At 43.4% G+C, this 14,778-nt stretch overlaps 1 protein-coding gene across 4 annotated transcripts in view; it reads left to right on the plus strand.

Annotated features, from left to right (window-relative positions):
• The window catches only part of satb2 (SATB homeobox 2), a 63,681-nt gene that overhangs the window by 7,928 nt on the left and 40,975 nt on the right, over positions 1–14,778 (plus strand). For 3 of the 4 annotated variants that reach the window (XM_037109417.1, XM_037109418.1, XM_037109420.1), the window contains 2 exons: positions 2,244–2,384; positions 12,564–12,779. In XM_037109417.1, coding sequence (XP_036965312.1) covers positions 2,244–2,384; positions 12,564–12,779 — 357 coding nt within the window. Of the gene's footprint in view, positions 1–770; positions 2,385–12,563; positions 12,780–14,778 lie in introns of those variants that run through there. The other variant, XM_037109419.1, reaches the window with a different exon arrangement.

Raw genomic sequence — 14,778 nt, forward strand, 5'->3', positions numbered from 1 at the left:
CCAACTCTCCATCCACCCCAGAGGCCAAGCAGCGCGCAGTACTCCATGCCCCCTCTCACTGGTGCCTGCCGCGGCTCCTCTGCGCTGCCGCCAACGAGCCTGGGAGCATTTTACGCACAGTCACTGTGTCCCAGATGTTGCAAACCTGTGGCTTCATTTGTGTTGCTCAATTCGGTTGCGCATGCTCTTGTTAAAATGTGTATGAAAGACTCCCTTGTTGCAATATACCGTAAGGCCATAGATGTAGTGGTGGTGTATGTAAATCTGAGCCTCGCTAACTCCACTGAGACGAGAGGGACGACCCGAGAGGAATAATGCTTTTTTACAGCATATCAAAAATACACTGCAGGCTTCGTTCACTGAGACACTCAGATGCTGTCAAAAACCGTTTTTGTGTCCCATTTCTGTTGCAGCATGTTTACACATGGACTTGTCGGTGGTTTAAACAAATAACAAACCATTTCTATCAAACGACGCAGTATCACTGTCTTCATGACTGTTGTCTATGTTTACAAGGTGACCATCAGCACATTGAAATAAAACACTCATGGCTGTTGCCGTCATGTTGCTGCTCTGAGAACTCGGATAAGCTCCTGTTGTTGTTTTTTTTTTTTTTTTTAGGATTTGATTTTTAATCCATTTGCGCGCACACCTGACACACAGTTTGTAAATGAGCACGTTTTGAAAATAAGGATTTCTCTGTAGTTTCAGTAACTTAATAGCCCTTTAACACTCTGTGTGTTCAGTTAGACTTGGACCTGCTGTGGTGCACAGAGCTGCGCCTGGGCGTTATGACCACCACCGTGATGCCTGGGGATGTGTCGCGGGAAGCGAGAGGAGCTCAGGGAGCGTGTTTGAGACTGAATATGGAGAGGGGGGAAATCTATGTTCCTTCCTACTTTTGGAGACATTTGGCACCTGGTCTCATACCGGAGGGCAAGCAGACCGCTGACACCAGCTTTAGCATCGACAGGGATCCCACAACACTGCGCACCGCTGCCGTGTTGACCCAGGGCATATAATAAAGACAGTGAGGCAGAGAGCTCATCTTTGACTTATTATTAGGCTACTTATTAACATGCATCGGTGCATGGACTTCAGCTTGGGCGGATTATCTGTGGGATGATACTGAAGTGTGAAAGTATTAGAGGGGCGCTGATAGCGGCGCGATAAGTTCCTGCTGAGTGAGGCAGAAATATTCCAATCGTAGAAAAGAACCAACTTTCTAATGTCAAGGTCTGTCTGATAGTAGCAACACTTCAGCGGCACATGATTCACAAATATTACGCAACTGTTGATTAATGAACACAACATAAAGTCAAAACAAATATAATAATAATAATAATAATAAAAGAAAAGTCTGAATGAAGGATTTCGCGGATCTTAAAGAAGCAGCGCGTGGTGCGGCCATCGTCTGAAGGCTCTCTTTATATCAAGTGTTTCAGATAACAGTGTGGAAAGTAAAGATGGGCATATTTAATGCGTCCCATAAGCGAGATCCGGCCCACGGAATGCTTTCATGGGTCAGAATAGTTTTCTGACGCCCCCACTGCTCCCTCCCTTCCTCTCTCTTTGTCTCTCCTCCCTTCTCTCCTCCCTCTATCAGTCAGTGCGCCCGCTGGCACAGGAAAGATTGAAAGTGACACACTTTGATTAGAGCCCGGTCCTCTGCGCCGACACATCCCGCTCCTGCTGTGACTCACGCACCGGGGTTTGCTTTTCGGTCAAGTCCGCGTTTTGTTATTTCCTCCTGCTCATCTGTTTCGATTCCATTAACGGGCGTTTTCCGGTTGTTTTTTTTGTTGTTGTTGTTTTTTTTTGTTGCGCTTTTTCTTTCCTCCGAGGATGAAGCCATGAGTTCAGAGGAGAGCAGCCTGACACCAGCGAGACGCGCCGTGAGGTAGAAGACGGGTAACAGGGAGGACTGAACAAAGTAGAGACCGAAATCTGAAATATCAAGTTGGCGTGCGCGCTCCGGTCCGAAAGAGCACTGGTCTCTCTCTCTCTCTCTCTCTCTCTCTCTCTCTCTCTCTCTCTCTCTCTCTCTCTCTCTCTCTCTCTCTCTCTCTCTCTCTCTGGACTTCCTCCCAGACCAGCATCCTCCGTCCATCTCCCGCGTCTGTCCACCTCTCCGCTCACTCCGCTGCTGCTTGGCGCGCTATCGTCACTCCAGCTCCGCTGCCACAACACTCACTAACTTTTCTCCCTGTGGCTCTCTGGTCCGCCGGCTCCGACGTGTCCAGCGGCTTCAGCTCGGTACCGCCGTGATCCGCCGCCGACGTGTGTCCAGGAGCCGAACCACAGCCCAGCCCTGGATTCACTACTCCTGATCAATGGACAGAGCCTCCTCAGCGGCCAGCAGCGCTTCAGACACGCCGTAAACAGTATGTACACACACACACACACACACACACACACACACACACACACACACACACACACACACACACACACACACACACACACACACACACACACAGGAACGGATTGAAAGTGGCTCTAAATCATAATGAAGTGAATATAAATGATCTGAAAAATACAAATAATAAATTAATGTAATGTAATATTACAGACAGGAACTTTCACTCTGGATCATCATCACTGTCGTTTGAGTTAAAAGAACAATGACTGCAAGTGTATCCTATTATGATTATGATTGATTATTATTATCATTATTATTATTATTATTATTATTAGTAGTAGTAGTAGTTGTAGTAGTAGTAATCATTATTATTATCGGCATCATTATTGTTATTATCAGCATCATCATTATTAATGCTTTTATTTTGTTAATAATAACTGACATCCAGCCATTTTAATATTACAATAATAATTTATAGCAGTGATCATTTAAAAGCAGATTCTTAGAATAAGCCAGTGAGCATCAATAATAAATGGTAAATCCAGATGTAATTAACATTTAGTTAATCGTTATTTCACTGTCATTAACGCTGAAATGCTTTACAAAGCATCACTGCTAACTGGTTTATAAATGATTGACTAACTATGAACTATGAAGTGTGATTAACTATTTATTCATCATTTATGAATGATGGTTATTATAAAGTGTTACACCAGCCCCTCGTTTATCTGTCAATACAGTCATTTGGCTCTGTAAGTCTTGTTTTGTAAGTTTATATAAATGAGGCATTTTTTTTTTTTTTTTAAAACAACTGTCCGCGCATGACAGCGTGCATTTCAGCTGCTTGGCTCTTTGGTGTTTCTTGCAGTGAAACGTATTTTGGTTCACTGTCAGTATTTCCAACGATGTATTAGCTGCAATTGAGGTGTTTAAATATGCAACAAGAACAACGTGGAACCCAGACGATCTGGAAATATTGTGTTGGATATTTAGTTATGTGTTGCTTCTTATAAATAGGCCTACTAACCACTGAATCCACATCGTCACTGTGTGTGTGTGTGTGTGTGTGTGTGTGTGTATGTGTGTGTGTGTGTGTGTGTGTGTGTGTGTGTGTGTGTGTGTGTGTGGATTTAAACACGGCTAAGTTCGAAATAAATCGTTTTAGGAATAAAGACTTGAAACTGCGTCACGACACCTCAGGGACGGAAGTCACTGACTATTTAACCTTTTAAAAATAATGACTGAGCGGTCACTGAGGGAGATGTTACTGGTGTTACTGTTTAACACGGTAAAAAAAAAAATAATAATAATAACAATAAAAATAAAAGATAGTAGTAAACAGCAGTAAACGGGCCGAAAGCTGAATAAAACATAGCGTGGGGACAGAGAGGTGCAGAACACGGGCCGACTGTCTGCTGCAGGTACAAGGGCCTTTAACCTCCGCGACACATGACCTGACGCACCACACACTCAACAGAGTCAGCAGCTGAAGCGAGACGCGCAAATGTTACCAAACATTCAGGACTCTGAAGAGGTGACAGAGCTGAGGTCTGAGCGGGGCTGTGCAGAGGTCTGCGTCCGAGGGCCTCCAGCGCGCTCTGTGTAATCAGAGGAAACTAAAGCCAAATGCGTTTGGCTGCAAATGAGAAGCAGTCCTCCTGCAGACCGTCAAGTCAAGAGCAATACTTTGTCCTGCGCTAAACAGGAAAGAAGTCAAAGCTACATCCTCATGCGCGGTGGAGTACAACGGAGTAAAACGAACAGTAAAATGTGAATGAAAGCCTCACATTCAGGTGTGGAAAAATAGGACCGGTTTTTTTTCCGCTTCTCATTTTTTTGATGTGTTTTATTCCTTTATTGCTTCTCTACGTGACAGAGTCGTTACACTGACAGCAGCTACTTTCAGCCCAAACTGGAGCCCCATTCCGTCCTCTGTGACCTTTAAAAAGCAGCGGGCTGCTGACTCACTTCTCCGCTCTCTCTCCCAAACCACCAGGACTCCATACAGCGCTCCTGAGTGCAGTCTCTTCCTCACACAAGTCACGTGTAAAATCTCTCTTACGTGCGACTCAAGCGCGGACGGCGAACTGCGTAATTTACAAGAGAAAAGTAACGTTTCTCACATATTATGAATTGTGACAAAAATGAATGTGATTGGAATAAACCCGGTCGTTTATCAGAGAATAATGGCGGCAGCGTGACGCTGATCACGCAGCACTGCGCGTCATTTCTCACTGGAGTCACGCGTCCATCAGGGCCGACTCATTTGAAAAAAAAAATAATAATAATAAAAATAATAATAATAATAATAACATCAGTAAATGTCAACGTTCAGATTTTTTTTTTCTTCCGTTTTTGAGCCACCGTGAGGTCAAAGGAATTCGTCGGATGATGTGATGGGAGAGAGGCTGCAGGTCTGCGGCCTGCCCGGCTGCCTCAGGTCGGCCCAGGCTGCCGGGCCGCAGCGCGCCGTGGGACCGTGACAGGACGCTTCCCGTGGGGACAGCCTGCGTGCCACGCACAGTGGGACGCTCGAATTTTCTCTGACCTTGCGCAGGTCTGTCAAGGCTCTTTGCACTCTGACTTTTCATTCAGTGTTGACCAGCGGAGAAGATTTGAGACACTGATGTGACGCGCGCGTCATGCATACATTCAAGTTATTATTATTATCATTATTTTTTTTTTACCGGCTGGATTTGTAGTATTTTCTCGTAGCCGATATAATCTTTTATTTCACGAATCTTTTATATGTCTCATGCATTTTGATTTCTTAAGAGTCAGTGTCACTTTGTAGTCTAGCAATTCAAAATAATTATCATTACAGAATTTACACCGAGAAATAAAAGAATCAGCTCAGAATCCTCCGTTTCATGACTTCAGTAACCCTCCTGCTCCACTCGGCCCGCCTTCCTGCCTGAACCCAACTATCTGTTCACACATAATATTGGGTGTGTCTGCGCGATTAAACTGCAGATTAGATAGCAGAGAAGCTGTGTGGGCAGAGAGGAGCTGCACTAATGATGCTCATCTGTCCGCCTCTGTCACCGTCACCGCTGCTCTGTGCTCTCACGGATCACTGCGGTGCCTCTTATTCCGCCGTTTTCATCATCAGCTGAGATGAAATGTGGATTTTCTTTAAAGCTGCTGAGACCTGAGCGCTCTGGTTTTTCCAGTCTGCCCCCTCCCTCCGCAGTTATTCCCACTCTGGTGAGGCTGGTGTGAGCTGTGGTGGATGGGTTTGGCACTGATGTGTACATGTATTGCTGTGTGTGTGTGTGTGTGTGTGTGTGTGTGTGTGTGTGTGTGTGTGTGTGTGTGTGTGTGTGTGTAACAGTAAAGTTTTACCTCGTGAACATTTTCATGGCGCACCATCAGCCTTCTGAATGTGCATGCCTGTGTGTGGACAGACACACCCCACCATGCCATCAAGACTTCCTCACACTCAAAAGCTGCACCTCTCTCCAGCACATGTGATGACACTATTCATACACACACACACACTGTATACATGCACAGTGTGTTTGCACCTCACACTGGTATCTGTCCCTGCTGTGTGTGGCTGTACTCTGAGTCAGTGTGTGGTCCCTGGAAGTGTTAAAGCAGAGAGTCTGTGTAGCGTGCTGGCTGTGGTTTGTGCGGCTTGCTGTCTGTCTGTGTGTGACTCCATGTGTGTGAGCGCGAGATGAGTGTGTTTAGGCATGTGTGTGCATCCTCTAGTTGCAAGGGCGAGGCTATAAATGCTCGCTGCTAACTCTTCATCCCGCATTATCAAATGAGATGTTTACGAGAGAGCCAAACATGTTTGCCGGGGGGGGGGGGTCGTCTGGCCCCCTCACCCTGCTCAATTTCCCTCCCCGCGTGTGTGTCTGCGTGTGTGCGCGTTTGAACCCGTGGACCCTCTCCAGAACTACAGAAAAAGAAGTTGTGTGTGTGTGTGTGTGTGTGTGTGTGTGTTTTCGCCATAAAGGTCTTTCTTCCCCTCACACCAACTCTCCCACATCACAACACTCTCGCAGTAACACATCTGATGGCCATAAACGGCAAATTCCACAATAATGTAACCTTCGCTAACAGCAATCATTTCTCATAAACAACCACATAAAAAGTTTCATGTTGTTCCCATTTTGCTTTCAGACTTTAAAAAAAAAAAAACAATTCTGAGGGACGAAGTTTTCCTCCTGGTGTTTTTTTCTGCCTGTTTTGCTACATATGAAACGCGACAGAAGTGTGACAGCAGTCATTTTGAGATGTCCCGTCCTTCAGTGTGTTCATCCCTCCCTGCGCATACGTGTGTGCATTCAGCGTGCGGCCGGCGACAGCAGGGCTTTTAATATCACTCCCTCTCCTCCCCACGCCTTCTTTTATCTGTGCTGCAGAGCCAAGCATGAACCAATAGCCTGATAACCCTGCTATAAAAGTGGATCTCGAACGGCTGTATCTAAATATTTTCCTATAGGTGACGCCTTTCCCGTTCGGCCCAGCTATCAGCGCTAATAATGTTCTCATTAAGTTGTTTCTTTTCTCTCTCCCTTTGGCTTGTTTGCATGTTAAAGGCACAACCTTTCATTAACAGACACGTATCATAACAGTAAGAGAGATAGCAGGAAGCAGTTAGAGCAGGACGGACTCAGAGGCAGTGTAGGTTTGGCCCACACTCTCTTCAGCGGTGCACTGCGTGAGGTTAGTTGTATTTCTTACTAACACCTTAAGACCAACCGGTTTCATGCATGAACCTGCTGAACAACTGACCCTGCTGTTTGGCTGCCTGCATTAACTTTCATCCACAATTACCCTGTTATCCTTCTGTCTTCTGTAAAATCTATGCTAGTTTGCTGCACAGTTTATTGCCCTCTGTTTCCTGTACGCTTACAACTTATCACAATGGGATTACAGTGGAGAAGTGCGTGTGTGTGTGTGTGTGTAGTCGCTGTGGAGTGGATCTTCAAAAACACACATCGGCCAAGGAGCAGTTTTTACCCTGCCTGTCCGTAGGCTTTTTTAATTTTCTACACGTCTTGCTTCATCAGAGGCCTGACATTAACACAGCTGGATGCAACTAAAAGTGTTTTTCCAAACTACATCCAGGTGAGGCAACCATAAAGGCACGTGAAACAGCACTGGGAATGAAAAAATAAATGAATAACAAACTACAGGAACAGTAACATTAGATGACAGAAGGATTTAAAAAGTGGAAAGCAGCTTTTCGTGGACCGTTCCAAGTTTCCCTGCTGCAGCTCCCACTTTACACTTCTTTACACCACTCATAATACCGTACGTCCCTCAAATGGATGGGACTACCAATCAGTGTTTGTCAGCCGTCTGATTTGTAGAGTTTAGACTGGCTTTGAATTACATGTTAGCCTCTGTTTGTGTGTGTTTACGTCTTTGAGCTGGACATATTGTTTATAGGTGTGTTTGTTGTTGTGTCCTACTCTTCTATTTCTTTGGGTGTGTCCACATTTTTGCTCTGCAATCTTGTCTTTGGCCCTCAGTATGTATTTGTTATGTCTAGAACGTGTAATAATGTGGAATTTGATTGTGGCTTATCATCAAAACACGAGGCTGTCCCACTATCAAACACAATGCGGGACAAGCAGAGCGGAGCGGCTTCTTTCTGTAAGTCCGACAGTCTGATGGCAACATTTTTCCTTTTAAGATATAATTCTTCAAAATCACTTCATGTGTTTCTCTGAGCGGTGTAACAGTTGACCAGACAAGCAATGAATTGGGAAATGTGTTATGACCCTCTCCTTATCAAAAAGACATTACATTTGATCCCCGTTTCCATAGCAGATATTCAACAGCACCTCTTATCGCTTCTTTATTAACTGTTTGATAAGGTGTGTGATAGTTAATATCACACACCTTATCACACGATGCAAAGCAGAAGGATTTAGGATATAGATGATAACAATCATAGTGTTTGAAGGCTGATATCAGTGTTGCCAAATCCCTCATTTTAGTGTCAGTCAGAGCTATTAAGTACTACACAGTGTCACACAGTTATCAAGGGGTGCTCGCATTTGTTTAAAGACAATCTTTAGAACAAAAGGTTATTGCTCAACACACCCATAATAATAGCATAAATAGATTAGCATTTATCAGTCTGTGACTGTGGATGTTCTGTGGTGGTGTGATATCAGACACGCACATCCACGCCCACATTATTAGTTACATATCACTCAGCACTGTCAAATGGTTTGAGATATTACCAGGTAGGAAACATGAGGAAATCATAAAATTACGGGGATGGACGAAAGTACTTTGTTTCAGTGAACAACCAATGAAACAATTCACTGCTTCACTGATCTGCATGTTGGTTCTCTGATCTACAGGATACAGTTGCACTCGCACTCAGTATTCTATTCAAAACTCTATATTGTTACAAAGTTTCACCGCTGAAATGAGATGCCAGTCATAAGAAATATGACAACCCAGTGCAGCCTACGTATGAATACAACTCTGATACAGAGACAGAGCTGCAGTTTTCTTTTCTTTTTTTTTTTTTGCAAAAAAACCCCACTAATACACAATGATGATCATTACAAATAAATAGAGTATTTATATTCAATTAAACTTCAGTAAATAGTAATTTTATTGTCAACAAACACTGAAATGCTTTATAAACAATTTACTGAAAAAATGTTGCAGCAGATTTTTTGTAAAAGGTAAATTTTTAAAAAACAATAGACAGTTTATAAAGCATGCCTTTGTTAAAAGTAAAATATCTGTTAACTTAACTGAATTATTCATTATAAATGTACCATTTATCAGGGATTGTTATTGTAAAATGTTACCATCAAATCTAAATTAAGGGCAGAAACAAAGAAAACTTCCCCTGCTCTGGCAACGCAGCTAAAACACACTGTAATGTAGTGTTAAATAGATACGAGGACATATTAAATGCATGCTTTTGTTATGCAGAATATTTCATGTCAACTGTGATTTTATACATTGTCACTAGTTATTTGTTTATCAGTCTTCCTTAATGGTTGTCCACCAGAAATGCGTGGTAAAGTTTACATGTATACAGGTGCACAGAACGCTGCTGGGATGAAGCATTGTCACGTTTCTAATAAACGAATGACGTGGGTTTGGATTGATACCAATCCCAGCATTTTATGCCGTATCTGTGGCATTTCCAATCCTTGTGTCGCCCACAGGAAGAGCTAAGGTGTTTAACAAATACCTTGATAAACATTTCCATACTTCGGCTGCACAATATAATGCGACAATATAATGCTGGCAGTGCAATGTCAAGGGCTTCAAATTAACTCGGCTCTTTCACAATTTTAAATTTTTTTTCGTGTTGTTAGATTTTTTTATTTTTTTTTCAGCACTCAAAGCCAAGCTCTGAGATGCAGCACCTGATAGATATCAACAATACTGTCACTATTCAAGGTATATGGCACAAATGATTGTACTTGCTGTATATATCACAGAACACCAGAATATCAAATTTTCCAATATCATGGGCCCTGTTACACGTGTTTAAAAATATGCGTTATCTGACTGTTCATGACCTGGTAATCATTTGACGTGGTATTACTTGTTGTTGTTGAGGTGGGACATCTTATCTCTGGGATGGCACCAAGTCAGCCAAAAAATGCATACCACGATAAAATTCTTTATCTGTTGGCTTAAATACCAAATAAAATGTAATTGACGCAGGATGTGTTCAGAGATTATGTGATTCTGGGAAACTGTGAGTGTCTGTTATAGTGTGTGTATGCATGCATGTGTGTCCCGGGTGAGATGGTGAGATGTCGCCGAGGCCAGGTCTTGATAGGGATCGTCAGTAGCGGGGGAGCTACAGCAGGTTAGGACCTGTCTGTGACACAGACAGATTCCCTCCAGGATTACTTTAAAAGCAGACGCGAAAATGCCGAAATAAATAGTGTTAGTTTTGGCCTCCCTGTCTGTGCCCTCCACAATCTCACAAGGCAGGTAAACTCAGATGTATCATCCTGCTGAAGAGCAGAGCTCATTCTAAATTGCCTCTGACAGCAGCGAGTGAATTTCTTTTAATGTTCTGCTATATTCAGTTGTTTTTTATTGAAGCTACAACATTGTTAGTGGTTGGATTTATTTGCAAAGCCTCCCTTTTTCTCAGTAAGCCTCACACTGTGAATTATAGCTACCACTCTGCTCACATTGAAGCCCATTGCTTTCCACTCAGTGCAACTCTTTGAACTTGTTTTCTTTTTTAAAGCCACTTTTATTAAACTTTGCCACTTACATTTTTGGCCTCTTTGTCTCCCACACTTTTTAATCATGCCAAAGCTAATGTTTTTAATTTATTATTCATTTTGAAATTTTGCCCAAGCTCTTAATACTTCTCAGATTTAGTGTTTTTTGTTTTTTTTTTCTTTTTTCTTTTTGTGGTGGCTGATGTTTTTGAGCTGCGCTGTTGTGTAAGAATGAGAGTTGGTATAGAAGGTAGAGAAAAGGCGAGAAGGGCAGAAAGAGGAGGAGAGGAGGAGGAGGAGGAGGAGGAGGAGGAAGGCTGAGAGACACCACCGAGCAAAACATTGTCCTTTTGTTCAGAGTTACGACAGCTGGTGCAGTACGAGCTGCAGAAATATTAAAAAAGTGAGGGGGGTGAGGTTTCTAATCAAGCGCTGTGGAATATGTCACACTCAAACAATAACCGTGGATTCCCCCTCATTTGTTCTGCTGAATTGCTGGCCACTGTCACTCAGTGTGGAGACCCTCTGTGTTTTTCCACTGTCAAATCTGCTCACTAACTCGATTTCCATCCTCCAACATGTAAAGCTCCCATGCTCGCTCTCTTCTCTCTCCTCACCATTTTTCCACAGACAGTTTCTAATCTCTCTCTCTCTCTCTCCACTGAGGGTCACACATGCTGGCAGATATTGTCCAGGGGCTCGTATGTAAATAAAAGCAGTTGATTTGGCTGCGACTCGGCTGCTCTTTGAAACATTGGCGTGTGTCCGCTGTCTGGCCTGGCAGCATTTCTAATGGCATTACCCTGTATTAGACATTTGGCTGACGCTCCTTTATCAGGGGACACCCTCCCATGAGGCTCACACTCTCACGAATGTGAGTGGTCTCACATGTTAGGAACATGTTAAACACAAACACACAAGTGATCCTCGCCTGTCACTGCTTAGTTGAAGTACTCAACAAACACTGAAAAGGATTTTCTCTCTGTCGTCTCCTCTGTCTCTGTTTCAGTTCTTTACCTAAAGATATAATAGCTAACATTTCTGCACTCAGCTGTCCAAAAAACAACTAGACCATTGTTGTATCTTTTGTTGAGTTGTGTGCTGCTTATATTATCCCAAATGTCTCCAAGAATGTTCAAATGCAGAGAAATTCCCGAGTTTACTCAGGTAACGGTGTATTTCTTCTGATCGACTATTGCTATAACTATCTAGAGAGTCAGGGAGTGAGGAAGGAAGTTGGCAAACAAGACTTAGTGAGAATAAAACATTTGTGCCCGAGTTACATCAGACAGATTTTCATCAGCAGTGGTTGTCGCCAGAAGTGAGTTTGACCATGGGAACGTTTGTGTTTTTTCGTGTTCCTCTTAGGGTTGGCCAGCCAGATAACTTTAGTGAACGTTAGCCGTAAGCTCGTGAGCAACATCACACTCCGAGAGTGTCTGTGTTTGAATTCAGGCCAACTCACTAAACTCAGCTCTCGACAGATCTCCGGTTCTCTCGCTTCTTTCCCTCTTTCCACTCTGTAATGGTACACTCATGTGGGAAAGTACGTTTCTCAGCTTCAGTCAGAGTCAGCATTACAGAACATTGATGCCCAACAATGGAGGTCACCCCTGCGGATCACTGCTCCACTTTTTAATCCCTGAAGTTCCAAAGTAATCACTGAGTTCTGCTCCTGTCTGTGAACAACACTGGATCGAGGTGGGATTTGATGTGACTTCGGATGTTTATTCCTCCAGAAGGTCTGGCTCTGCATCTGACTCTCCAGAGCTGGCAGCTCAGCAGTCATCTTTATGTTTGCCTGTTTAAATCCTGCCACTTATTTAGAAACCACTTTTGCCACTTAATGTATAAATTCCATTAAAAACACAACACCAACAATGTCTTACTCTTACTCACTTACTCTACTCAATGCTTTCTGACTTCTCTTCTGCCTCACAAAAAAATCAGTCTCCCATATGTAGTGCCAACTTGTAACCCTGTCACCACTGTCTTCCTTTGAATGTTTTCAGACTCATTCTCTCTGGCTGGAGCTCCTCTCGGGGTGTGGAGGAGGATGGAGCGAGGAGGGGAGAGTCCCATCACCCAGGACAGTCCTGAGCGGAGGGGAGGCAGCCCGGACCTCAGCGGCCTGCCACCGCCGGGGAAGAAGGGCCGGTTGGAGCTCAATGGGAGCCCCACTGGGCCACGCACACGCCACAACGGAGCCCCACTCAGACCTCTGGGAGGTATGCCAGATGTTGACACACATGTGGATGACTGAGAGAGAGAAAATGTCTTCAAATTTAAAGCGACAAATGCCCCCCCCCCCCCTGTTTTCATGTGCATTTTCAAATGACGTAGAAAAGTAAATGTATTGATGAAAGCAAACAACACGCAGTGGAAACAGACTTAGTGAATAAATAGTGAGGCACCTCAGTTGTGTGAGTCTAATTGCCAGATGACACAAATAAAACAGATGAAAACGTGTGTAAAGGCATGACGTGACAGTAACGGTCTTCATATCAAAACATGAAACTCATTTTCTCAAACACATAATTTTGCAATATTTTTGCTCGTTTGAAGTTTGACTGGAGATCCTTCAGTACAACATCTTGTTGCACCCTCCTCTGTGGTGCTTTATTGCAGTAGTTCAGAGGCTGAAAAAAGTTCATGCCCCACACTAATAATCATTAACACTGATAGGGGAAGCAACTAATAAAAAAAGGATCCAAGTTGGATTTGAGAACAATAAAGGTCAGCAAACTCTTCTTTGTTTATCTTCCCGACATAAATCGTATCCATTAAACGTCGATATTACTCCATGCTTTTCCACTAGCCATCCACGCCCCCTTCGGCACTGCTCTATGCCCCCCAATGTATCCCATAGCCTGCTTTCAAAACCAGGTTTTAAAATGCAGCTAAACCCGCTGGCAACTGACTCCTTTTCCACTGGGAGGAGACGAGAGGTTTTTTTTTTTCCTTTTGTGTCACGACTGTCATCGCAAAAAAAAAAAACAGGGAACAGTAGAAAGCAGCAAATGACATTCCTCATCAAACTGCCTCCAGAAGATGTTAAACATGTTTAAAAAAGTCTTAATTGATTTTATCTAAGAATAGACACATGCATTTTCTAGAGCTGATACTGGAAGCTGCAAAGGAGTGAAACACCTTTTCTTTCTCAGTTCTGTTGAGTGCTGCACATGCTTAGTGCTGATCAGGCAGCTGAGAAGGAGGTCACTGACAATGTAACAGTGATTTGTTTTTTAGTTTCTTTGACTTCAGTCTCTCTTTCGAACTCCGCACCGGTTGAATGATGTACAAGCGCTGCTTGAACCATGACAGTAATAACGTCTCTCCTGACAAAGGGAGAAAATTAGCGGGTCCACCCAGGTGTTGTGTTTTCATCAGAGTTGATGAGAGCTGGAGCTTACGAACACTCACAGGAGTAAATGCTGATCGTACCAATTTTCACTGAAGACAAATTCCATATGTTAGTGGGTCTTAGCTGCTAATTTGACCAGTGTGAAAGGTGTATAGTAGTTGCACTGAACAGAAAGGTGCATCTTTTGTAAATCTGGTGAAGACATGCATTCAGTTTAGATTCAGACAAAACTTTCTTTATGAACCGTTTTTGGATACACAAATACATTTCTAAAAAAAGAAAAGAAGAAATTAGTGAATCCAAAGCTACATTTTCCAGACTTCACCCAGATTATTGAAAGTCTGAATTTTGCTTAAATACAAAAAAGCTGAATGACAGCATGTCAAACAGGTCCTGCCACTGCATCCGGGTGTCAGAGGTTTTGGAGCTCTTCAACCCAAAGACAGCCTTTGGCTCTGCAGTGAACCACATCCTGGGGTTGAGCTGACTTTGGCTCCGAGCGCTGTGTTGTAGCGGGCAGCACTGCTGGGAGAACCCAAGCTGCTTCTGCACTGTTAATCTATAAGTCTGGGGGGAACTGTATAATACAGGCATACCAAATAAAGGAGATTGCTCCATATAAACAAGATTTATACAACTCACTCTGGGTTATCGATCCCTGCACTCACTGTGAAAGTTATTTCTTGTGTATGTGTGTGTGTGTGTGTGTGTGTGTGTGTGTGTGTGCATGTGTGTGGGTACTTATCCCTCAGTCTGGGTGTTTGTGTTCCCACATGTTTACAGAAATCGCTTAGGTATTCTGTTAAAGTCCAGATTTTCCTTTAACCTTCTTTAAATATAGAAAAAGAAGAATTGGCACACTA

This window comes from Acanthopagrus latus, chromosome 9, assembly GCF_904848185.1.
Source record: "Acanthopagrus latus isolate v.2019 chromosome 9, fAcaLat1.1, whole genome shotgun sequence".
NCBI classification, from domain to species: domain Eukaryota; kingdom Metazoa; phylum Chordata; class Actinopteri; order Spariformes; family Sparidae; genus Acanthopagrus; species Acanthopagrus latus.